General features: G+C 40.1%; 1 protein-coding gene across 2 annotated transcripts in view; it reads left to right on the forward strand.

Annotated features, from left to right (window-relative positions):
- LOC122813827 (zinc-binding protein A33-like) overlaps window positions 1-26,774 on the forward strand; it is a 118,666-nt gene that overhangs the window by 9,057 nt on the left and 82,835 nt on the right. Inside the window, exons 2-3 of one of the 2 annotated variants that reach the window (XM_044086355.1) lie at window positions 19,894-19,989; window positions 20,141-20,374. In XM_044086355.1, the coding sequence (XP_043942290.1) occupies window positions 19,894-19,989; window positions 20,141-20,374 (330 nt within the window). The remainder of the gene's footprint in view (window positions 1-19,893; window positions 19,990-20,140; window positions 20,375-26,774) is intronic. The other variant, XM_044086356.1, reaches the window with a different exon arrangement.

Consider the following 26,774-nt stretch of genomic DNA (forward strand, 5'->3'; position numbering starts at 1 on the left):
TCATTATGGCACAGTTAGTACTCTTTTGATGCATGCTTCCTTTCTTGGGCTACCACATACCATTTACATATGCTGGGACCTCTCCTGTTTAGCATCTATGTTTCTGAAGGAAAAGCCAATACCAAAAGGCTCTGGCACACTAAATCTGGAAATGACTGCAAGCTAGGAGCAGTCACTGAATCTCCAAATGGCTTAGCCTTCCTGTAGAAAAGTTTGTATTAAATAATCAAGTAGTGTCAAAATCATGGTATGAAACTAAATGCCAAAGAAATGCATATTGTATCCTATGGGAAGCTGTCTACCCCAGGGAACTACCACATTGACTCTGCCCTTCTGAGCTGGGAATTTCTGGTTAAAGGCTTATAGTGCATGCATATCTGAACTACTTCTTACTGAAGTTGGTGCACCTTGTTTGCTGTGGCATAGACTGGATTCGGGCCTGCTGGATCTAGCTTTGTTTGTGTAACTTGAGCACTAATCCAGACATTCTCTAAAGTATTCAATTGTATTTATTACTGCTTGGTTGTAACTTGATTAAAGTGTAGCTATCATTCTAAGTCTTTTGGATTAAGCACTTGGGCTTCAGGCCAGTTGTTTTACATTAGGAAGGTTTGTGGCAAGCACTGTGGTGGCAGGACAGATAGCTTTCATCCTTCTAAGTTGGGAACTGCTGATTGAGGCCAGTGTCCATTTTACATAAGGTCTGCACCCTTTGAGCTGGGAATTTCTGTTCAAAGGTACCTGAATATTTGTAACTTATCTTACTGAAATTGGTACACCTTGTTTGCTGTAGCATAGACTAGATGGCCTGCTGAATCTAGCTTTGTTTATATGCTTGTTGCTTGTTTGCTTGTTATCCTGGAGACTGCTGAGACTTCTCAGCTTCTGTGGAACACTAGTGATAACTGGATTGCGTACTGTACTTATTTTCTTGTGTCACTAAGAAAGTTACTGGTTGTCGTTTGCATTTAGTTACTTGTAACACATTGCACTCAAGTTACCTGGCACTTGCTCACTAAAGCAATTCTAAGTCAACACTAAAATTAAAAGCAATACCCCTCACTCCCCACTGGCCCCTTGTTTCATTATTAAAGGAATTCTCCCAATTCTAGCATAGCATCAAAGGTCAGTTTCATCTCCTCTCCGGTCCAGCTAGAATTTGAGGCAATGTTATAACTCCTGCTCATGTACACAGACAACCTCTCCTCCTCCCACATAACACAAATACTTGCGAGAGATGCAGCTATTTAGCCAAACTGGAGGCTGAGCTCTCTCAACTCAGGACTGGCAAGACCAGACAGGAGGAGAAAGCAACTACACACACCACAAAACCAGCCTCACATATGCTACCCACACCACTGAATCACACACAACAACACACAAAGACATACTCGCTCTGGAGTGAAAAATTTACCTAAACAGCAGAGGCCTCCGAAGCAGACACCCAAACAACTGCTACCTCAAGACACCCCACAAGCAACACAAGCCTTAAGGCCAAATACAACACCAAACATACTTGTCATAGGTGACTCCATAGTCAGACACACTGACGTCCCACTCCAGGCTGAACAAGGAGAGGGTCACAGTAAGCTGCCTATCAGGTGCTAGAATCCGCCACATAACACAAGCACTCGGGTCACTCCACGGCAAGTACAAATATGACACAGTCATTGTCCATGCTGGTGTGAACAACCTGAGACGTACCTCCCTGGACTACATGAAAAGAGACAGAGGAGCTCTCTGATTATGTAGCCCAGGCAGGTATGACCCTGACCCTGAGCAGTATCCTTCCTTCACCAAGAATGATGCCACAATATAGAGACAAGATGATCAGCTTTAACAATTGGCTTAATGTCTGGTGTCATTCTAAGGGGATCCAGTGTCTGTCTGCCTGGGATGACATGCTTGACAGGCCACGCTGCTTCGCAAGGGACGGCTTGCACCTGTCACCCCTGGGATTCCGGATATTGGCTAAGGCTCTTGCCACCCCCATAGTGCCTTTTTAGGCAAGGCTCAAATTCTAAACCTACCACCCTAGAAAACAAAAATGGGAAGAAACTGAGGGTAATGCTGCTCAATGCCAGAAGTCTAAATCTCAAAATGCATGCACTCGAGGCCCTTCTCAGTATGGAGAACATCGATGTCTGTGCTGTAACTGAAACCTGGTTCAAGGCTCCTGAGAGCACCCCGGCACTATTAAGTTTTACCTCATATCATGCATTCCGGCCCCAAAACCCGGACCACACCACAAAAGGAGGGGGTGTATCCATATTCATAAAGGATACCCACACCTCCAGGTTGGTGGCAACGCACGAAGCTTCGGAAACCATCCAGGTGCAACTAACCATAGGCAAAACTGCTCTACAAATTGTAGCATGCTACAGGCCACCCTCTCAAACTCAAGAACCCCACGCAGCCTTCCTGAAGACACTGGAGGGTATAAATGTATCTCCAAACACCATCATATTGGGTGACTTCAACTACCCGAATATAGACTGGGAACATTACTCAAGCCCTAACTTTCTAGCCCAACGGTTCCTGGAGTTCATAAATTCAAATGCCATGGAACAGCTAGTCACTGTTCCCATGAGAGGAGAAAATATACTAGATCTCATTATCACAAACATGGGGACAAAATGCTCCACACCGGAAGTATATCCCTCATTGGTGAGATGTGATCATAAACTAATCTCACTGGAAATCCACATCCCACCCCCACCCCAAACAAAAAAGACCACAGTGAAGAACTTCTCTAAAGCAAACTTCACACTACTCAAGACTGGTGTGGTATCCTTCAAGGCCCCTGAGCCAGTGGAAACCACAACTCAAGCTGCGGAAGCCCTTACAAATGCCTTCTATGAACACCTCCAGGACTGCATGGATCAGGCAATCCTAAATAAAACCAAGACTCTTTCCACAAAGGGCAAACGTCCAGTCTGGTGGACCCCAGCCATTAACAAACTTTACAATAAGAGGAGAAAGCTATTACATGATAGAACAAAATCCATAAAAGGGAAGTCACCCCTGATTATTATTAGTGAAAAAATACAAGCACTCATAAAATCAACTAAGGCCAATTTTGAGAGAAAAATTGCCATGGATTCAAAGGACAATCATAAGGCCTTTTTCAGCTATGTTAGGAACCTGGGTGGAAACTCCCAGATATGCTCAGAATTAGTCCAAAATGATACAAAAATCACTGAACCCACAGACATTGCCAACATACTGGCAGACAGGTTCAGTGCAAACTTCACCCCCCTCTCCCCCCCTAAAGGAGAGATAACTATCCCAGCGGAGTGTAGCCTCCCAGATATCTCAAATGTGCAGTTGAAAGCTGCTCTCTCTAAAGCTAAAAACACAGCATCAATGGGACCGGATGATGTCCCCGGCTGTGTGCTACACGAGCTAAATGAGGAATTAAACCTGCACATAAGGCAGCTGTTTAATCTCAGCCTTACCACAGGATACATGCCCAAGGAGTGGCGTACGGCAGCTGTGGTCCCACTCCACAAAGGTGGTGCCTCTACAGACCCTGGTAATTACCCCCCATAAGCTTAACAAGTCTAGTCTGCAAAGCTATGGAGAGGATCATAATGGAGCTCATAAACAAAGATATAGGAGACTGGCAGACATTGGACCCGACCCAGTTTGGCTTCGTCAAGGGCAGATCATGCCTTTTGAACTTGGTCGAATTCTTCGAAACAGTCACCAAGGCCATTGATGAGGGAAAGGCAGTCCATACAGCCTACCTTGACCTTGCAAAGGCTTTCGACACAATACCCCACTCGGGTATTGTAGAAAAATTTACCAGCTTAAATGTAAACCCATATGTCACAAGATGGGTTGCAAACTGGCTTAAGGACAGAACCCACAGGGTTAGAGTTGCTGGCGCTATGTCAGACTCCAAGCCGGTCACAAGTGGTGTCCCACAGGGCTCGGTCCTTGGCCCCCTATTGTTCAGCATCTACTTCTCAGAAGTACAGGCCAACATGGGAGGACTTTGGCTGACAAAGTTTGCAGACGACTGCAAACTGGGCCATAGTGGAAAGTGCATCGGACACAGATATCCTTCAGAAGGGACTCACGGAAACAGATAGCTGGTGCCAGAGCCATGGCCTGAAGTTAAACGCCAAAAATGTATAATCATACCCTTCGGGAAAAACAAGGTAACCCCAAGCTACCATATAGGTGGCAATCCACTAAGCACAGAAGAGGTTATCAGGGACCTGGGGACCCAGGTTGACAGTGGCCTTTCTTTTGACACTCACGTTGCTAAAGTGGTTAGAAAGACCTTCTACATTGCCCACCTGATCATGAAGGGATTCACATCCAGATCTAGTGAGGTCATTGTTCCTCTGTACTCTTCACTTATTAGACCAATGATCGAGTACAATGCCCCATTCGGGATGTATCTCACCCGACATCTGCAGCAATTGGAGAGACCCCAAAAGTTCCTCACCAAAAGGATAAAGGGACTCCAAAATCTGTCATATGCTGCCAAATTGAAGAAACTCCAGCTCTATTCAGTCGCATACCATCTGCTCAGAGGTGACATATGCCTGACATACAAGGCCATGTCCAACCTGGAATTAATGGACATGCTCCACCTCAAAAAATCCAAATCCACCAAAACCACTAGAGCAAGCGACTTAAACCTTAGCACGGATATAAATAGGATGTGCTGGAGGGATAGATTTATCACTCAGAGACTCCCTATGCTGTGGAATAAAATCCCGGTCCATGTGAGACAGTGCACCTCGCTGGCTCTGTTCAAGAGAAATCTTGACCTGTGGATGGGAGATCGTAGGTTTACCCCGGGAATCATCTCTGTGTCACTGCAGGACAGAGGCACAACAAACTAATGGGCACAGTATTTTTTCATATAAGGGGTGGTGTAAGCCACAAAACTTTGGGCTAGGCTTATAAATGCCTTAGGGCAGATAGCCTAGTATAAACCTATGAACATATGAACCTATGCCATTGACCCAGTTGTTTGGGATTTGGGAATTTATGGACAGTGACTTAAATGTTGACCAATATGTGTCTGTTGTTGTAAGAAAGTACTTCTATATTGCACAACTTATAAACAGATTGCATCTAGATCTAGGAATGTCACTGTCTCCCTTTACTCAGTCTTCATTAGGCCAGTCATTGAATATAATGCCCCCTTTGGCATGTATCTGTTCAAATATATGCAACAAATGGAATGCCTACAGAGATACTTTACCAAAAGGACCCAAGGCCTAAACAACATGTCCTGCATGGACAGACTTAAAGCCCTGCAACTATACTTGGTATCCTGCAGACTGCTGAGACCTGTTTCTGGCACACAAGGCATCCTCTGAGTCGTTATGGGTGGCTTTTCTGCACATCAGCAAGACAAATGGCATCAGAAATACTCAGTCTAGGGATTGTAAACCTCTTCTGCAGAATCAAAACAATGTATTTCACAGAGGATACTCCTGCTGCTGTGGAACATTCTTCCACCCACATAAAACAAAGTTCATTCCTGTCTATTTTGAACCATGATTTAGATCCGTGGATGTGGAACAGAAAATTTAGCCCAGGACTGCCTCCTGTACTACTAATGGACAGAAGTTGCTCTTAAATGCTTTATCTCATGCACGTGTCCCCCCAGATTATCTATGGTATGACCCTAGTTATTCTCATTACACATAATATATAATTTGCCACCATGGGATAAGCAAGGCCAATCTGTAACCAAATAGGATGTCAAAGGGGATCCATTGTCTGTCCGCCTGGGATGACATGCTCGACAAGCCACGCTGCTTCGCTAGAAATGGCTTGCACCTGTCACCCTAAGGCTTTCGAATACTGGCCAAGGCTCTTGCCACCCCCATAGTGCCTTTTTTAGGCAGGACTCAAAAGAGAAACCCACTGCTGTAAATAGTACAAGTAACAAAAAACTGAGGGTAATGCTACTGAATGCCAGAAGTCTAAACCTCAAAAAGCACACACTCGAGGCACTCCTCAGTATGGAGAAAATCGATATATGTACAGTAACAGAAACCTGGTTTAAGGCTCCAGAGAGCACCTCAGCACTACTAGGCTACAACTCATACCATACATTTCGGCCACAGAACCCAAACCAAAATACAAAAGGTGGAAGCATATCCATATTCATCAAGGATACCCACACCTCCAGGTTAGTGGCACAGCACGATGCTTCAGAGATCATCCGCTTGCAACTAAACAAAACTGTAATTCAAATTGTAGCTTGCTACAGATCACCCCCCATGTCCCAGGACCCCCATTCTGAATTTCTAGAAACACTGGGAAACATAAAGGTCCTACCAAACACCCTAATATTGGGTGATTTCAATTACCCAAACATTAACTGGGAGAACTACTCAAGTACTAACTCCCTTGCCCAACATTTCCTAGAATTTATAAACTCAAATGCCCTGGTTCAACTGATCAACACTCCCACCAGAGGTGACAACATATTGGACCTGGTCATCACCAACATGGGCGACTGCTGTTCCACACCGGAGGTCAACCCCTCGCTGGTTAGATCTGACCATAAACAAATCACTTTGGATATCCACATTCCATCCCCACCCCCGGACAAGGAAACCACCATGAAAAACATTTCAAAAGCAAACTTCATGTTACTCAGGACCGAGGTGGAAAGTTTCAAAGCCCCCATGCTGAAGGATAACACTGTCCAAGGTGCAAAATCCTTTACTAATGCATTCTACAGGCACCTACAAGAATGCATGGATCATGCCATCCCAAGCAAAACCAAGACTCACTCCTCCAAGAAAAGGAAACCAGTCTGGTGGACTCCTGCCATAAACAAACTATGCAACAGAAGAAGGAAAGCAGTACAAAAAAAGAGTAAAATCCCAAGAACGGAAGACATCCCTGATCAGTATCAGCAAGAAACTACGATCCCTCATAAAATCATCCAAGGCGAGCTTCGAAAGAAAAAATGCCAAGGACTCCAAAGATAACCACAAGGCATTCTTTAGCTATGTCAAGAATCTAAGTGGCAATGCTCAGATCTGTTCGGAGTTAGTGCAGAATGGCACAAAATACACTGAACTGACCGATATCGTCAACATCCTGGCAGACAGGTTCAGCGCAAACTTCACCCCCCCTCACCCTCAGAAGGGCCCATAACCATACCAAAAGAATGCAGAGTCCCTGAAATCACAGACACTCAGGTTAAAACAGCCCTCTCCAAAGCCAAAAACACAGCATCAATGGGACTGGACAGTGTCCCAGGCTGTGTCCTACACAAGCTCAAAGATGAACTAACCTCTCATCTAAACAAACTGTTCATACTCAGCCTCTCCACAGGCTACATACCCATAGAGTGGTGCACAGCAATGGTTATTCCACTCCACAAAGGTGGAGCCACAACAGACCCTGAGAACTATTGCCCTATAAGCCTGACTAGCTTGGTCTGCAAGGCTATGGAGCACATCATCATGGAACTCATTAACAGAGACATTGGGAACCTCCAAACACTGGACCCTACCCAGTTCGGCTTACTTAAGGGCAGATCATGGCTCCTAAACCTGGTGGATTTCTTTGAGACAGTTACCAAGGCTATAGACGAGGGAAAGGTGGTACACACAGCCTACTTAGACCTCGCAAAGGCCTTCTGCACCATTCCCCTTTCTGGTATTATAGACAAGCTCACCAGCCTGAACATAAACCCCTACGTCACAAGATGGGTTGCCAACTGGCTCACGGACAGAACCCACATGGTGAGAGTTGCAGGAGCTAGGTCCGACTCTATACTGGTTACAAGTGGCATTCCCCAGGGCCAAGTCCTAGGACCCCTCCTGTTCGGCATATACTTCTCAGAGTTACAAGCAAGCACAGGAGGACTATGGCTGACCAAGTTTGCAGACGACTGAAAACTAGGGGCTATAATTGACTCTCTGGCTGACACAGACATCCTCCAAAAGGGTCTCACTGAGATGGATACCTGGTGTCAAACTCATGGCCTCAAGCTAAATGCCAAAAAGTGCATAGTCATCCCCTTTGGAAAAAACAAAGTATCCACAAACTGTCACATAAGTGGTAGTCCCCTAAATATGGAAGACGTAATAAGGGATCTGGGGACCCAAGTAGATAGTAATCTCACCTTTGATAATCACATTGACAAAATGGTTAAAAAATCCTTCTATGTCGCCTACCTAATCACAAAAGGGTTCACATCCAGAACAAAAGAGGTCATTGTGCCCATCTACTCATCACTCATCAAATCCATCACAGAGTACAACGCCCCATTTGGGATGTACATTACAAGACACCTGCAACAGCTGGAAAGACCACAGAAGTACCTCACCAAGAGGATCACTGGCCTCAAACAGATGCCCTGCAGCTCGACTGACTGAAGAAGAGCTGTATTAGGTTTGCATAATACTACTCAGAGGGGTGAGGGCCTGACATAACATAAAGGCCATGTCCAACCCAGAATTGATGGACATGCATGACGAGAGAACCTTATCCCCTCCCTCCTCCTCCATCCAGATCTCCCCTAGAACCAAAATAGCAATAAAAAGCTGGAGGATTGAGGGTAGATCCAGAGTCCTCCCATTTGAGACTTTGGAACAAGATTCCAATCTACATTAGGCAGAGCTTCATAACAGAGAGACAAGAGAAAGTGGATGGAATGGTGGGGGAAACAGAAAGAAATCAGTCAGCCAACTCTCAGTGGCCACAGTGTACAGGCACAAGGAACTAATCTAAGGGGCGGGGGGGCTTACATTAAAATGATTTGGGCTAGCCTCATAGCTGCCTACAGGTGCCTACCTATGAACCTTTTAGGGAAATTTGCTAAAAAAGAAAATTGTGTTTTTTTTCAGCTACAGAAGGGCCAGCTTATATACTTACTATTTTTTATATATTCCTTTCCTTACATTTTCCTTTGTTTTTGTAAGTGTTCTCTGTCCCTTGGTTGTCCTCGCTGTCTATAATACCTATTGTTCTTACATAGAGACATTTTGTCATTGTCCTGCTGCCCTGCACTTCCTCAGTAGTTTTTATTTGGGTTCGAGCTGCTTTCTTTAAAGTGGATATCCCCTTGGTGGCACTACAGTGGTCTCTAATAGTATGAAGTTTTTTTTTATTATCCTTTTTAATTTCCTACATATTAATTAACATCTAATACTGAAATTAACAGATGATATATATAGTGGAAACAGTGCCAATGATTTTGCTGATAATACACAACTAATTTGTGCAATTTTAGAAATATATACCATGTTATGTAGTGTGATTTTTACAATTGTAAATACCTCAATATTTCCAAATAATTATATTTTGTATATAATTATTTTTATCCCATAATTGATCACATATACATATATTTTTCATTCAAAAAAGTGCTTCAATAATAAATGGAATGCAGTATGATGGTGATGCAATGACTTCACAACACCTACTTAAACAACAAGTGAGTATAGAATGTATAACAGATATATTTGAGCATACATTTCACACACACTGCATAATAAACATTTTTTTCTTTCATGAATTAAGTATTATATTAGTATATAACTAATATATTTGATAAATGAGTGCATTAAAGCTAAGTCAAATGATTTCACATCCCACTATTTAAATCGACCAAACTCCACCATTAGTATCACCACCTGAGTTAGTATTGTCTATTTTGAGCATCAATATGATGTTAACATAATTCTGGGACCATGTTTACTCTCTGTAATATCATCAGTGACATATACCTCTCATTCTGTAATCATCCCTCATAGTAATCACTACTTAGTGTTACTGAATCTTCTGTTACTAAACCTGCCATTAACAGCAATACAATAGGAGAAAGAAAATGCTTGTAAATGAGTAGAAAGGAACAGTCTCAAAATCTAAAAATAGAAAATTAAACCAAAACAAGCAAGACAACTTAAAAGTCCTCCCCTAACTTCTAGAACTAAGTAAGAAACTAAGTTTAGCTCACAAAGTGTTATTTGTACATTGTCTGTAGTAGTCTAAAACCCCAAAGAAAAGCGCTGTTATTGACTGAAACATGAGTTGTCTGTATAGCCCTCTGTGACTGACAAAAAAGCAGGGCCCTTCTCCCCTCCTTTGTCTCCACTCATATAAGCATACCACACTCATTCCACCACACCCAACTCTGCCAAAATACAGCCTCTATGGGACCTGTGATCTACATGGGTTAAAACAGGAATTAGCATCGCCATTGGGCATGCTTTTCAATCACAACCTAAGCACTGGCTTCATCCCAGTGGAATGGAAAAAAGCTACTGTTATCCTTTTGCACAAAAGGGGTGCATCCACAGACCCTGGGAAGTATCAAACTATTAGCCTGACAATCCTTATGGATGTTATTAACAAAGATAAAGGAAATCTCCCAACGCTCAACCCCACCCAGTTTGGCTTTGTCGAGAGGAAATCATGCCTGTTAAACTTGGTGGACTTCTTCAAGATAGCCACCAAAGCCCTAGATGAGGGCAAATCTGTGCATATGGCCTACCTAGACTTACCCAAGGCCTTTGACACAGTCCCCCACTCAGGCATCATTGATAAACTCACCCAGCTGTGTATCAATCTGTATATTGTCAGGTGGGTTGCAAATTGACTCACTGATAGATCTCATATGGTCAAAATAGGGGACTCCACCTCCTCCAGCAGATCTGTAACAAGTGATGTGCCACAGAGATCAGTTCTGGGACCCCTACTATTCTGAATCTACTTCTCTGAAGTACAGGCTAAAACTAAAGGACTGTGGCTGATAAAGTTTGCTGGTGACTGCAAACTGGGATTGATCACTGAAAGCCTTAGTGATGTCAACAGCTTGCAAGAAGGCATTATGCAGACTAATGACTGCAGCCAAATACAAAAAAAAAATACATTATCATCCATTTGGCAAGGGTGATGTTTCTGCAAACTACCGCTTCAATAGCAATACCCTAAGCACACAGCCAGTGGTAAGAGATCTGGGCACGCAGGTTGACAGCAACCTTAACTTCAATCATCATGTCTCCACAGTGGTAAGAAAGGCATTTTATATTGCTCATCTCATAAGTAAGGGCATTACCTCCAGAATAAAAGAGATTATAACCCCCTGTACTCTTCCCTCATCAGGCTAACAATAGAGTACAATGCTCCCTTTGGTATGTTCCTCTCCAAACACCCGCAGCAATTGGAGAGACCACAAAGGTTCCTTACAAAGAAAATTCAGGGTCTTCAAGATCTGTCTCATGTGGACAGACTGAAATCATTGTCACTTTGCTCTGTGTCATACAGACTGCCCAGTGGTGACCTGTGCCTTGCATATAGAGTGATCTCTGACCCAGCGTTAATGGAAATGCTTCACTAGTCAAATGGTCCACAGGTCACTTGCCCAATGGACCTTTACCTGGTATGACATCAACAGAACTTGCTGGAGAGACAGATTTGTCCCACAGAGGTTGCCTCACCTTTGAAACAAGCTTCCTATTCAAGTTAAACAAAGCCCCTCATTGTCCTTATTTAACCATCATTGGATGACTGGCTGGGTAAATGGAAATTCACCACAGGGGTTCCACCTGTGTCCCTCTTGGACAGGGGAAATAGGTGCTGTTTTTAGTGTCTACTTGAACCAGACAGCCTTGGGAACATGGGTTGAACTTAGCTAGACTTGTAAGGACCCTGTGGTCATTAACCTAGTAACTTGCTATGATCCTATGAAATCAACTAATTGTGATGGATAGCCTCTTCTAAAACACATTTTGACTCATCAGTATTTTTGTAAAACTTATCTGACTTAGAAGATAACCTTGAAGCTCTAACAAATGAACATTTGATTAAATTTCATGTAAATAAAATTAGACAGGCACTATTAAAATATAAATAACTGCTGCTACTTCCTTCCCAAAAATACAAGTATATAATTTAACTGCCAACCCTTAATCACATTCTCATCTAAATATTGCATTTTAAGTAAGAAAAATTCAGTTGTGATATTTAAATAATCAATAGAGTTATTCAATTCATTCACATCACCTTTCCAAATGAAAAACAAATTATTAGTGTAATAACCATAACATGCAACATCAGCATTAAAAGCAGAATTAGAAATATAATGCTGATCACAATTAACTATTATGATATTGGCATTGCTGAGAGACAACCCCATGTGATGCCAGACACTTACTTATAAAAGTTTTTTAAAGAAAAACGCTGTTGTCTAAAATTAACTCAAAAATCATATGACCTTGACAAGACAATACTTTTATCATGTATGTTTACTATTTTATAACTGCTTCATACCAACTTTCTAAAGGAGTAATCTAGTATGTTTTTATATCAACTACCACTAAAAGTCTGGACTTTTCAGTCCTTAACTTCTTCTTTTGGCTTTTCCCGGTTACGGGTCACCACAGCAGATCACCTGTCTGCTCATGACTGGCAGTGGAGTTTTACGGTGTCGAGTTGCCAGCCCAATGCCCAACCTTCCATAAAAGGCACACACACACATGCACTCATGCCTAGGGCCAATTTAGGGTGCCAATCCACCTACAGCATGTCTTTGGGATGTGGAAGGAAACCAGAGCACCCGGAGGAAACCCACGCGTCCACAGGGAGGACATGCAGACTCCACACAGAAGGCACCCCAGCCGAGGATCGAACCGGAGAGCCCCACCATAGGTAAATTTTCTATCTTTGAACCATTACTATTCATAACTACTCTACTAAAAAGAGTTAGAATTCTTTAATTTTTTTGCAAGAAAAAACTTGAATAGTTTTTCTGGGGGTACTTCCTGTTACAAATGAATCCATTAAGGTTATATAAATAACTAGATAACTTTCAGTATAATAGAAAGTTCAATAACTGAATAAGACTGAATGTCTGATGAAAGTTTTTCAAGTACAGAATTACACTGGATGTTAGTTAGGATATTTTGTAGGCACCTTAATGTTTATGGAGATCAGGCTTGATTTTAAACTCTGTATTTCTAAAGTATAGCCAAACAAATGCTGTGCTGATAAGGTCACTAAAAAGGCCAAAGCATGCTTGCCCACAGCTAGTGGCATTTGGCTTTATTGGCTTGGACGGGCCCATAAAGACTTAAAAAGTAAAAAGTCATGGACATTCAGAATCCATATAGCTGAAACACTGCATGTCCTTAAGGGGTCATTTGCATATATCCCATGAGCCTGCATTACAAGAGGCTTAAGGGAATCACACAGTGAAAACTGTAACTTGATTGGATTTTTCTTGCAGTTTTCACAGAATGGGTTCCCTGTGTGGCCTTTTTACCCTTTGGTTGGTATATCAGTTGTGATATTTTGCAAGTACCTCAATGCTTATGGACATCAGGCTTGATTTTAAGCTCTGTGTATCTAAAGTACAGCCAAATAATCAACTTATGTTGTACTGATGAGATCATGAAAAAGGCTAAAACATGCATGTCTACACTAGTGGGCTTGGCTTTATGGGCCTGAATGTACCAATAAATTCTTAAAAGTAAAAAGTCATGGGTATTCAGAAGCCATGTGGCTGAAACACTTTATGTCCTTAAGGATACATTTAGATATATCCCATCATGGGCGTCCATTACACTAGGTTTAAGCTATCACAGCGAAAACTGTAGCTTCGCTAGGTTTTATTTGCAGTTTCTTTCTACAGACATATAAGCTCCACCTTTGACCATCTTCATATCTCTGACTTTCTTATCTACAGTCAGTTACTTTAAAATAGATCACTCACTATCAAAGTGTAGTACAATTTAACGGGGGCATTTGGAGAGCAAAGTGCATATTCTGAGTAACATGAGCTCTCAAAATGATAATACTGAATGTAAAACTAGACTGTATTCAGTTTTTTTCAAGAAAACTAGACCTCTGAGTGGTATTCAGCCCAGCATGATGTGAAATATTTTAAATTCACCTGTCAGTGTACCACTGTAAAAAAGTGTGAGCGTAAACCACATTCACCAGTTTGCAAGGGGACACTGATAATCCATGGCTAAAACTGAAATTTCAGCATTACTAAAAACCTTGTAAAAAACAAAAGTTTAAAATTCTGTATAATGTTTTACCTTATTTGGTTAAAGAGATAATGTCCTTTCTAGTCTTGTTTCTATAACTGTTTGCTGAGAGTTGTTCATTCTCTCTGCCTTTTACTGAGGACTGTAATGGCTGCCACCTCCGTGAGTGTTCCTCCACAATTTGAATGTTTGCTCCCTCTCTGGCTGGTTTACAGCCCATTTCAGGATTTTTTGAAGGCTTTGGGCTTGTTTTGAAACCAGTCATCCAGTAACAAGAATGGCAAAAATAACTTAATATATTCCTACCTTTATCTGTTCTTTTTCATTTTCCATTATACGTACTGTTCTCCAATCTCACATTTTGGTCTGTTCCTTATAAAATGTGTGGTTTTCTGGCAAATCACTGAGTATTGACCTCACTAATAATGGCATACATTTGAGTATCAGACTTCATATCTTTCAGAAAATGCTGGCTAACACAAATCCTGTAATTCTAGCCATTTCCTAAGTTTATAAAAGCAATATTTAAAGTCTGACTCTATTTTGGGCCTTTGTCCCCCCATTTTTTCAGGTTTTGTCCAGATTTTGTGTGCTAAGAGGTTGGGAGGTACGGCTACTATGTTTAAAACATGTTCCTTTTTAACCCCAGATAGAACCTGAAAATAAATAAATAAATACATCCATCCAAATAAATAAATAAATAAATAAATAAATAAATAAATAAAAAGATACATCCAAATAAATAAATAAATAAATCCATCCACAATAGCATCAAGACAGTCTCTATTATTCATACTTTGTTCCTTCTCCTTCTAGAAAATGGCACCGTGGTTCAACCTGATTGGTGGCCTCAAACACAGTATTATGGACTACATCATTACACTTCTGACATTTGTATCAGCTTTTATTGTGTACATCTTAACTGAAGCATAATCCTTTTATTACGTAAGACCTTTTTTACTTTATGCTACTAAATGCTGTCTTCGTATTTATCACCACAAAAATGACTTCAGTTTTAATAGTTGTAAAACTGAAATGTTTTAATGTGCCCAGATGGAGGCTCAATGCACATTTGTAACTCCTTCATTTGAATATTGTTGTGATACAAAATAATCTTCATATATTTTATAGTAGTATTATTAAATAAACCCATTTGCTCAGTTGCCACTTCCTGTCAGCCAATTAAAACATGATAAAAATCTAAGTACAAGACAGGTAGTTTTTTTTTATCAAATTCCTAGCTTCAGGATATAAAAACTATGCTTAACTGCAATCTTATATTGATTTCTTTGGTGACATATTCCTAAAAATATAGCATATCAATCACTGTAGCTCTTCTTTTGACAAGTCATCAAATTCTTGTTCCAGTAAAAAGCTTTTGATCTGATCACATATCACTTTTCCAGAATTTTTGAAACCCTTTTTAGTAAAATTACTATCATATATGAGCAGCAAATGTTTTTATACTCATCTGAACTGGTATTCTTGAACTCATAGCTCTCAGCCTCTTTTCTGAAGAATCAGGGACAAAACCAAAGCGTAATGGCAGACAATGGAACAAAGTCAAGGACAAGGCTTAATTATTACTCTGATTTACACAAAGAGTTAATAGAACAGATTTTGCATTAGCGTGCAGTTTCTGAACAATAAAAATGACAAACCTCTAATCTATGACATTATTTACTGACTGTAATACTCAGTGATTTGAAGAAAATCAAAGCTTCATGAGGGACAGGGCAAAATAATTAGGCAAAATCAGGGCTATTCAGTAAGATTAGGCATTGTTGTAAGGTATTCTCTAACCAGAATTTTAGATGTTCATGGTGTTGTTTAGTCCAAATCCCTTCAACCCACAATGACAGTTGTCACTTCCATTCTGTTTTTAGTAGGTTGTGGAATGCCACTGCTTGTCTCATCAGAACAAAATATCAAGCTTGAACACCTTAAAATACACCCTTCGTAATAACATGCAGTCCAACTGGAAATACAATTCTGGAATGGCCTGATTCCAGTACTGGCCCTTTAAGCATGATTCCTCATATTTTAGTGATGCCCCTTCATTCCAGAGTCTAGTAACTTACATTCATAAACTCAGCATACAATGCTGATGATTTCTTCTTTGTTCAGGAAAGCAATTCCTTAGTTCCTGTCACCTTCTTTAAATGCAAAAAAAAATGTATTATCATACCATTCAGCAAAAACACTACCCCTACTGATCATCACATCAACGGCAACCCCCTAAGCATACAACCTGTGGTGAGAGACCTGGGTACTCAGCTTGACAACAATTTCACATTTGACCATCATGTAGTGTTAGTGGTCAGAAAAGCCTTTTACCTGACTCATCATAAGTAAAGGGATTGCATCCAGAAAAAAAGAGGTTATTACCTCTCTGTACTCCTGCCTCATTAGGCCAATAACGCCCCATTTGGTATGTACCTCTTCATATACCTGCACCAAATGGGAAAGGCCACAGAAATACCTCAGAAAGAGAATCCATGGCCTCCAACACTTGTCCTATGCGGACAGGCTTAAATTACTATAACTCTACTAGGTATCATACAGATTGCTCAGAGGTGATTTGTGTCTCGCCTACAAGGCAATCTTTGACCCTGCCTTACTAGAGATGCTCCATATCCATAAGTCTAACTGCTTGTGCATTACCTGCTTGAAAGGCCTAAACCTAATATGCAACATCAACAAAACCTGCTGGAGAGACAGGTTTGACTTCCAGAGGCTGCCCTGTTAATAACTGGCGTCAGTTGTATTATGCTTGCAATTTTTATGTACTCTCTTGTAGTTTGTGTTAGTAAAATAATGTTGGTGTACTAAGGTAATATAATTATCATAGGACATATGTTAAATGTGCAATACCAATAACTTAGGAGAATAAAACATTTAACTTAAAACACCTTACAATACTTTCTGCTGGTTTTGCACATGTAAAATTGCATTACTCTCATTTCTTGGAGAATATCTCCACGGATCTACACTGAAAATAATCATTATCCAGTTTCACTTTCTTTGGTCATAAAACTAAAACAATCAGAATGGTGCAGTTGTCTATTCACTTCAAGATTCTTATTCAGAACACTTAACTTCTTTTTTATTGTGAAACAGAGGTATTTCTGACAATTACTCTGATGCAGTTCAGCTTATAATCAATGTCATAATTTAGCCTTAAGCCATTTTACATCTGGACTAGATAGTATTTGAGAGTCTAAACCTAGCTTCTTGTTAAAACAGAACTCGAGAATAGCTGGTTTTATAGAAATTTGAGAGCAGAAATGGCCTTAATTCTTTTTAATGTTAAGAACTGGTATAGATGCACATCCCACTTTACTACAGTTCAGCCTCGGAAGACACAAAACATCATTAACAATGACAGTTTGGTCCTGTGTTGTCTACCAAAAGTTTACTTAATTCCTCATTTGCTGTCAGCTCTGGAATTCCTGTTAACTGTTAATCCTGCCGCTCTAATATTATTACCGCTGTTTCTTTCCTTCACACTCCTAAAATATGACACAGCATTTGCCTCCATTACTCCTGCTAAGAATTTGTTTTATGATGTTTACTACATTTTCCACAAATAAAACATTTCTAATGTCTCTTCTTACTAAACCCATGTCCGGCTTCTATCCCATCTATTTCTAAACACCTCCAGTTCTAGGTTTTATTCCCTTGTTTACACCACTGAGACTGTTGAATCGCTCTGCTGTTTCCCTTCTCTCAGATTCCCAGTTTAGAAACTCAAGAGACAAAACGACTTTTCTAAAAACTAATCCGAAATTTATAATTGTAACACAATTGCTACTAACTTAAACTGCACAATGTCCAGTTACACTGTGTCTGATATATATATTGTTTTTGCTGATAGAGTTGCCAGATGGACTTCTAAAACTGATTGCAGTTAATCGCTGAACTTATCAATATTTGGAAAGCTGTGAGGGTCCACTGCTGTATATCCTTCCTTCAGGTTTTTGGTGGGTGAGGACCTCTAGTGGTAGCATGAGATCACTGGCACAAGAAAACTAATTGCTATTTCATTATCAAAAGCCCTGCATTCTCAAGGATGAGGAAACCATAAATCTCAACCTTCTATTGCAAGAAATCTGGACAAAGCCTAAAATAATGGAGGACAACGAACAAAAAATAGGGGCAGATTTTAAATATTGCTGTTATAAACTTAGGAATAACAGGATTTGTGGTAGTATGCATTTTCTGAGGCATATGAGGTTTAAAACTGAAATGTATGTCATTATTTAATGACATCAGTCCTCAGTGATTTGCCAGAAAACCACAAATTTTATGAGAAACACACCAAAACCATGAGGCAAAAATCTGGACAGTTGAGAATTATGGAGGAAACACATCAGCTCTACTACAAGACATGGATTCCAGACTTATCAACTGAAGAGCAGTATTACCAAACCTATACATGGATAAACACAGCTAACATTCTGTTTTACAGAGTATAAGTCATTATTAAGTAAGGGACTTTACTACATCATATATCTCTTATATTCTAAGTACCTTGTCACGCAAGTGAGGATGAAAACGTTACCTTATAAGCACAGTGTTCTTACCACAAACTGAAACAATACAAAATGTGGTAGGACAGCGGTGATTTGGGTAAATTGGATCAGGGAAATAGTGTGACAAATTAGTTGTTGACCAAGCACATGTATGACAAGAAAGACATCTGCCGATTCTAATGTAAGGCCACAGTAGGTATCCGATTAACTGATTTCCAACCACAAGAACCACAGAAGTCAATTGGCCATTACCCATAGATGATAATGGTACCAGTTATTGAGTAAGTTAGTTTATGTTTTGTTTGAGTGGTATGAAACAGAAAAGGCAAACTATGCAAATGCATAGGGTGGCAACTGCTTAGGGCAACATTTTCTATGAGCAGGTATGCAAACAAGCACTCCTTTTACCCCTGTGTGAGACGCACCTCACATACGTTTACCAGTAGTACAGCAAGGCACTCATACGTCCAAAGGCCAGATGTGCTTCCGATGGCAGGGAGAACAGATGTTTAGGTACAGACGTAGGCCAGAGATACAGTAAATTAAAAGGAAGTGATTTGCACGTACTTATAAGGTGTCCATGTGATGTTTTAAAGTATGTTTAAGACTGAGAGGTTTTGCATACCTTTTACAGTATTTTAATAAACCATTTCTGAAACAAGTTGTTTACTCTAAGTACCCTTCAAAAACAGATTATATTTAGTCTCTAAAGACGTGGCTGAATCGAGTATTGTCCTTTTACCTCCCTGCCTAGGATCATCATGACCAAAGATGTTATGCATACACTGTGAATGTGAAGTGGTTGACTGTTGATTAATCAGGTTTTGTTACCTTTGTTACTAAGTATTTTTCATAGGAAGCTGCACCCAGCAGAGATCCTGCAGATGGCATTCATGACTAGTTTGGTTCTTGTTAAAGAAATCTTGACTCTTCTTAACAATTTTCTGAGTTGATTCCTGTTACATTCACAAAGAATCAAGGCATTTCCTTCAAAACTATAAGACATCTTTCATTTCACAAGGATGCTAAAACTATAAGACATCTTTCACTTCACAAGGATGCTTTATGCTTTAAATTTAGTTGAAATAATTTTTAATGATGCCTGTTACTGCTAAGTTTATTTTTTATTTAATATGACTGAACATCTGTCAAGGGTGCAGTATACATTTGTAGCAGGGAGAATGAATTTTAAGGAAATGCTTATATTGTTTAAGGAAACAAAGAGGAAAACAGATGACATCTTAGCACTCAAAAATAAATAATAAATCAGAGGTTACGTATAATATAACTACTACGCCATATCAGTTGATGTACCCAGCCATTATCACTTCATTATAGTTGTTAACACTTTCTGTTTCCTGTAGGAGAAACTGACAGAAGCCAAATTTCCTCTGGAAACCCACCTGAATGAAATTGAAGAACTGCAGGAAAAGCAGATGCAGAGGATATCAGAAGTTAATGTAATTATACATATTTGCATAAATTTGTATTTCCTTTCTACAACACATTGCGTTACTGATATTGTCCATATACAGTATCTTGTAGATTAATATTTGTTTACTTTCAAAGCTTAACATTCTGTATTATCCTTTTTTGTTTGTTTCTTTGCAGGACCAGACTAAGGCAATGGAATTGCATATTAAATCAGAATTTGCCACCCTCCATGCCTTCCTTCAGAATAAGGAACAGCAGTTAATTCAAAAACTCAGGGAAGAAAAGGAAAGAACCTTGAAAGAAATGGAGGAGAATCTGAGATGCATCAAGGAGTTCAGTGACACCATTCAGACACAAATGCATGACATTCAGTCATGGCTGGAGCAAAATGATGCCTTACACATCCTTCAAGTAAGCAATTCTTACTTTATAAATGCAAAGAGAGTGAAGAGGAGAGGACAGAGATTTAGGTTGGAGAACAAAAGAGAAGAGAACAGATAAGACATGCACACCTTCTAATATTAAAGACAGGAAATATGGGTTAGTAGAGGACATATTTAAAAGCTAAAGGAACTGAAATAGATATAATACGAGAGCTGGTTTTAATTTTTAAAAGAAAAACTGGAAAGTGCTGGTGTTTAGCACTGGGAAGGAGTATCAAGCAATCAAAATAACTGAACAGCAGACGCTGATTTGAAAGGGATAGAAAACCATCAAGGAAGGAAAGACTACTAGACTCATGTAACATGGAGAGAAAAGGGGTTGTTAGGATACTACTGGGTAATAATGATCATGCTATAGTGTTGTACATTGCTAGCACAAGGATGAGAAGGAAATGAGGTGAAGATATGGACACCACTGGGTAACAGTGATCATGCTATAGAATTTATAATGTTAGGACAGGGGGAGGTGAGGAGTTGGAGGCAGAGGCTGCACTGGATAACAGTGATTATGCTGTAGTATGTGTAATACTAGGACTGGGTTGGTAAGGTAAGGAGGTGGGTTAGGGGCACCACTGGGTAACAGTGATCATGCTGTAGTATGTGTGATATTATTACAGGGGAGAGAAGGTGAGGGGGTGAAGATGATGGTTCCACTGGGTAACAGTAAAACCGCTATAGTTTTTATAATGTTAGGATGGGGAGTGATAACTTGGATGTAAAGGCTGCACTGGGTTACAGTAATTATGCTGTAGTATGTGTAATATTAGGACATGGGTGGGAAGGTGAAGAGGGTTAGGGGCACCACTGGGTAACAGTGATCCTGCTATAGTATGTGTAATATTATTACAGGGGTGAGAAGGTGATGGGATGAAGATGAGGGTTTCACTGGGTAACAATAATCATGCTATAGATTTTATAATGTTAGGACAGGGGGAGATGAGGAGTTGGAGGCACAGGCTGCACTGGGTAACAGTGATTATGCTGTATTTAGGACTGGGATGGGAAGGTGAGGAGGTGGGTTAGGGGCACCACTGGGTAACAGTAATCATACTGTAGTATGTGTAATATTTGTACAGTGGTGGGAAGGTGAGGAGATGGGTTAGGGGCAGCACTGGGTAACAGTGATTATGCTGTAGTATGTAGTATTTGTAATATTAGGACAGGGGTGGGAAGGTAAGGAGGTGGGTTAGGGGCACCACTGGCTAACAGTGATCATGCTGTATTATGTATGATATCAGGACAGGGGTGGCAAGGTGAAGAGTTGTGGGTGAGGGCCTCACTTGGGAGAAGTGATCATGGTGTAGTATCATGCATGTTTAGGACAAAAGGTCATCAGATGCAAACTAAGATACTGATGTAGAATTACATAACAGCAGATTATGAAAGTGTGATTTTTATCTAGGAAACCATAAAAATGTTGTTTTAAAACATTCACAAGAAGAAAAAAGTTGGAGGCATAGCATGAAGAGGGAACATTGCCTGGGTGGATAAATTAAAATGTCAAGGTTGTACTTAAAGAAAATGAAAAGTCATATACCGTGGATATAAGAAGTGTACACACCCCTGTTAAAATGCCAGGTTTTTGTGATATAAAAAATGAGACACACTATAAATCATTTCAAAACTTTTCCCACCTTTAATGTGACCTATAACCTGTACAATACAATTGAAAAACAAACAAATCTGTTAGGGGAAAAACTATAAAAAATACAAAAACATACAATAAACTGGTTGCATAACTTTGTTGTGTGTGCACACCCATAAACTAATACTTAGTTGAAGCACCTTTTGATTTAATTACAGCATTCAGTCTTCTTGGGTACACACCTGCCATCAATTAAAGAGACTCTGATTAACCCCAAATAAAGTTCAGCTGTCCTAGTAGGATTTTCCTGACATTTACTGAGTTGCTTGCTACAGCAAAAGCCATGGTTCACAGAGAGCTTACAAAGCATCAAAGGGATCTAATTATTGGAAGGTATCAATCAGGAGACGGGTACAAAACAATTTCCACAGCATTGGATATACCATGGAACACAGTGAAGACAGTCATCAAAAAGTGGAGAAAATATGGGACAACAGTGACATTTCAAAGAACTGGACGTCCCTCTAAAATTGATGAAAAGACAAGAGGAAAACTGGTCAGGGAGGCTGCTAAGAGACCTACAGCAACACTGAAGGAAGAGCAAGAATTTCTGGCAAGTACTGGCTATTACATGCAGTGGTGGTGCTGCAGTAGCGTTGTCGCCTCGCAGTAAGACGCTGTCCGGTTCGATTCTCAGCTAGAGCGTCTTCTGCATGGAGACATGCGTAAATGGGTGTACCTTCATTGAAGGTTGTGCATCAGGCCTGGCAAGCTGGTACGTAAAAATCAACTGCCAATCATTAGCGGACCGGAGTTCCGCTGTGGTGACCCCTAACCAGGAAAAGCCAAAAGACACAAACAAACTGTCTGTGTATTACATGTGACAACAATCTCCTGTATTCTTCATCTGCCTGGCCTATGGGGTAGGGTTGCAAGACAAAAGCCTTTTCTTACACAGAAAAACATCCAGGCCCGGCTAAAATTTGCAAAACAATACATCAAGTCTCCCAAAAGCATGTGGGAAAACGTGTTATGGTCTGATGTGACCAAGGTTGACATTTTTGGCCACAATTCTAAAAGGTACATTTGGTGCAAAAACAGCACTTTGCATCACCAAAAGAACTCCATCACCACGGTGAAGCATGGTGGTGGCAGTATCATGCATTGGGTTTGTTTTTTTTTCAGCTGACACTGAGGCTTTAGTCAAGGTGGAGGGAATTATGAGTAGTTCCAAATACCAGTCACTTTTGGCCCAAAACCTTCAGGTGTCTGCCAGAAAGCTGAAGATGAAGAGGAATTTCACCTTTCAACATGACAGTGACCCCAAGCATACATCCAAATCAACAAAAGAAAGGTTTTTACCAGAAAAAAAACTAAAGTTTTGGAATGGCCCAGCCAGAGACCAGACCTAAATACAATAGGAAATCTGTAGGGTGACCTGAAGATGGCTGTACATAAAATATGCCCTTGCAATCTGACAGATTTAAAGCATTTTTGAAAGGAAGAGAGGGCAAATATTGCAAAGTCAAGATGTGCCATGTTGATAGACTCCTACCCAAGAAGACTGAATGTTGTAATTAAACCAAAAGGTGCTTCAACAAAATATTAGTTTAAGGATGTGCACACTTATGCAACTAGCTTATTGTACGATTTTTATTTTTTTATATTTTTCCTCTAACAGATTTGTTTATTTTTCAATTGAATTGTGCAGGTTATAGGTCACATTAAAGGTGGGAAAAGTTTTGAAATGATTTATGTGGTCTCTTTTTTTATATCACAAAAACCTGGCATTTTAACAGGGGTGTGTACACTTTTTATATCCACTCTATGGAGTGTAGAATTAAAGGAGGAAAGTATATAAACTTTTGGAGTACCCAAGGAGGAAGGTGCATGGGGATGTAATGTTATAAGAGTACTTAGTGAATGGGATGAGAGACTGAGAGAGAAAGAGAAATCATTCTTCAGGTACTAAAGGTAGGAAAGAAAGACAGAGTCTGAAATTAATGAGTTGAAGAAGGGAATAATGGATGTAAAGGGAGTAATTTATGGGACAATGAATGTGAAGACAATCAGAGAGTGATTTTATATATATATTTTTTTTTTTTTTTTTTTACTGACCATCATCTTTCCCTAAGCTTTTCATTGTCCACAAAGTGCACCAAACCTGCCATTACTTCTCTGCTGTTTGGGGACAGAGAGGAGAATGAGGCACTTTGGGCAATATCATACAGTTAGTAAGGAATGTTTTCCTCCTTCATTTCTATCTGCAACTTGCAAGTAGCACCCTGTGGGGGGTTGTACAACAGGAATCAGTGTAGTCCCACCCCTCAGTGCTGCAAAAGACTTTACATTGGCTGGACTACCATTAGCATAATAACAGCAGCCATATCTATAATGTTTCATAGCACATTTTGTATCAGATTTGTCTTCAATGTGTGTGTGTGTGTGTGTGTGTGTGTGTGTGTGTGTGTGTGTCTGTGTGTGTGTGTGCGCATGTGTGCTCGTGTGTGCATATATATATATATATATATATATATATATATATATATATATATATATGCGGGTATACTTCAAAATGTAAATAAAAAAATAATAAATAAATAAAAGCAAAAAAAAAATATTTTTTACATTTTTGCAGGGACCCCCACACCTTCTGCTAATTAAATGTACCAACTCTGAGATTGGACTACGACAAGGAAAACGATAAATATAGTGTTCGACTGTATAACGATCTCCATTTAAACAGTTTGAAGTTTCAAAACTTTGATCTTATGGCCTCGACCAAATGAAATTCAAAGTTTTGAAACTCCAAAATTTAGGGTTACATTCAGCCCATTGAGAAGTCACCTTGTTGCACTTTTAAAAAGCCAGTACAATAAATATATAATTATCAGGAGATATGAGTCGTGCAGAACATGTTTTAAATTATTTTGTTTGTTTCTCGATTGGCGGGTAATCGATAAGTTGTATTCGATCACTTTATATTCTATAGTTTGAGTTTTCTCTGTAGTGTCATTAACTCAAATATATATATATACACACACACACACATATATATATATATATATATATATATATAGCAATATGACATTTAATCTGTTAATGGCATATTGTTGCATTTTCTTTATGTACATGGTATTACTGTTTGCATTATACAATTATATGTGAATATGATATTGTTATGTTGTCAGTAAGTACTGCATTCAGAATGCATTAATGTTAACTAGTGTAACATTAATTATTAATGAACACTTCACAGGTCAGGGCTGAAAAGACCAAAAAAAAAAAAAAATCAGACTACTTACCTGGTATAGAAATGTAATTAAACATTTTAAGAAATAAAAGTGCCTGTAATCCCCCATCTTCTGCATACAGAGACTTTGTTGATCTTGTCCAGTCCAACTTGTTTGCTGATGTAGTCCATCATCAGTATGACCAGCAGTGGGCTCAAGACTGAACTTTGTTGCACCCCCACTAGGAACCCCTCTGTGAGACCAAATATTGTTCATACTTGTGTTGCTGGGTCCTTCTACATAGCCTGTACTAACTCTACCAATGTTTCCATGACTTTCATCCATCATAGAACTGTCCAAATTAGCTTACTTGGCCCTTGTCATATGGTTTTGTAAAATTTAGGAATGTTTAGTTAGACTCTTTCCTCATTTCCAGCTTCTTCTCAACTATCTGTGTCACTGCAAACAAAGGTACGGTTGTGCTGCATCCTGATCTGAATCCGAACTGTTCATCTCCCATCTTACTTTCTACTACCCTGCCTGTTTGTGCAAGATTGCCACTCTTGTATGTGATGTTACTGTCTCTCTTGCTGAACCATGCACTGACCACCATCAAGTCATTTAACAGACAGACGTCTAGAATGGCCTCTCCTTCATTACTCCTATTACTCCATCCATGTGGACCCAGACAGCCCTGACATTACTCCTATTACTACATCCATGTGGACCCAGACAGCCCTGACATTACTCCTATTACTGCATCCATGTGGACCCAGACAGCCCTGACATTACTCCTATTACTCCATCCATGTGGACCCAGACAGCCCTGACATCCATGTGGACCCAGACAGCCCTGACATTACTCCTATTACTCCATCCATGTGGACTCAGACAGCCCTGACATTACTCCTATTACTCCATCCATGTGGACCCAGACAGCCTTGACATTACTCCTATTACTGCATCCATGTGGACCCAGACAGCCCTGACATTACTCCTATTACTCCATCCATGTGGACCCAGGCAGCCCTGATAACCTGCTCCGTCTGTCCCAGCTGATATATTCAGTTCCCATTATCAGTACCAACTCATGTTGTCCTACAACTGCTGCCTGAATGGATTCTTTTCCTCACTATCACCACAATCCTGCTGCGGGGCCTAGACTGAAATTATGACTACTGCTCTACCCTGAAGTCTGATTGCCATGAGTTTGTCACTAATTCTGTTGCCATCCCTTACTGTCTTCTGAAGCCTCTCCTTCACCATAATTCCCATTTCTAGTCTGTCCTCCCCATGAGTAGTAGATTGTGGATCCCCAGCTAAGTGGTTTTGCCAAACTGTCCTTCCATCTTGTTTCCTGGATACAGATGATGTCCAGCCTCCTTGTCATCGAAGCTGTGTCCTGTCAGTGAATCTATATTGAGTGTAGCAATCTTTATTTAATGTTTGGCAGGTTGAATGGATTTACATCCAGCTTTCCTTCATCAGAACTATTTCAGGTAACCCTGACGTATGTACGAGTACCTGGCATAGGTCAGATTCTCAGATGA

The sequence above is a fragment of the Protopterus annectens genome, chromosome 10.part0, assembly GCF_019279795.1.
Source record: "Protopterus annectens isolate FY-2018-M chromosome 10.part0, PAN1.0, whole genome shotgun sequence".
NCBI lineage: Eukaryota > Metazoa > Chordata > Ceratodontiformes > Protopteridae > Protopterus > Protopterus annectens.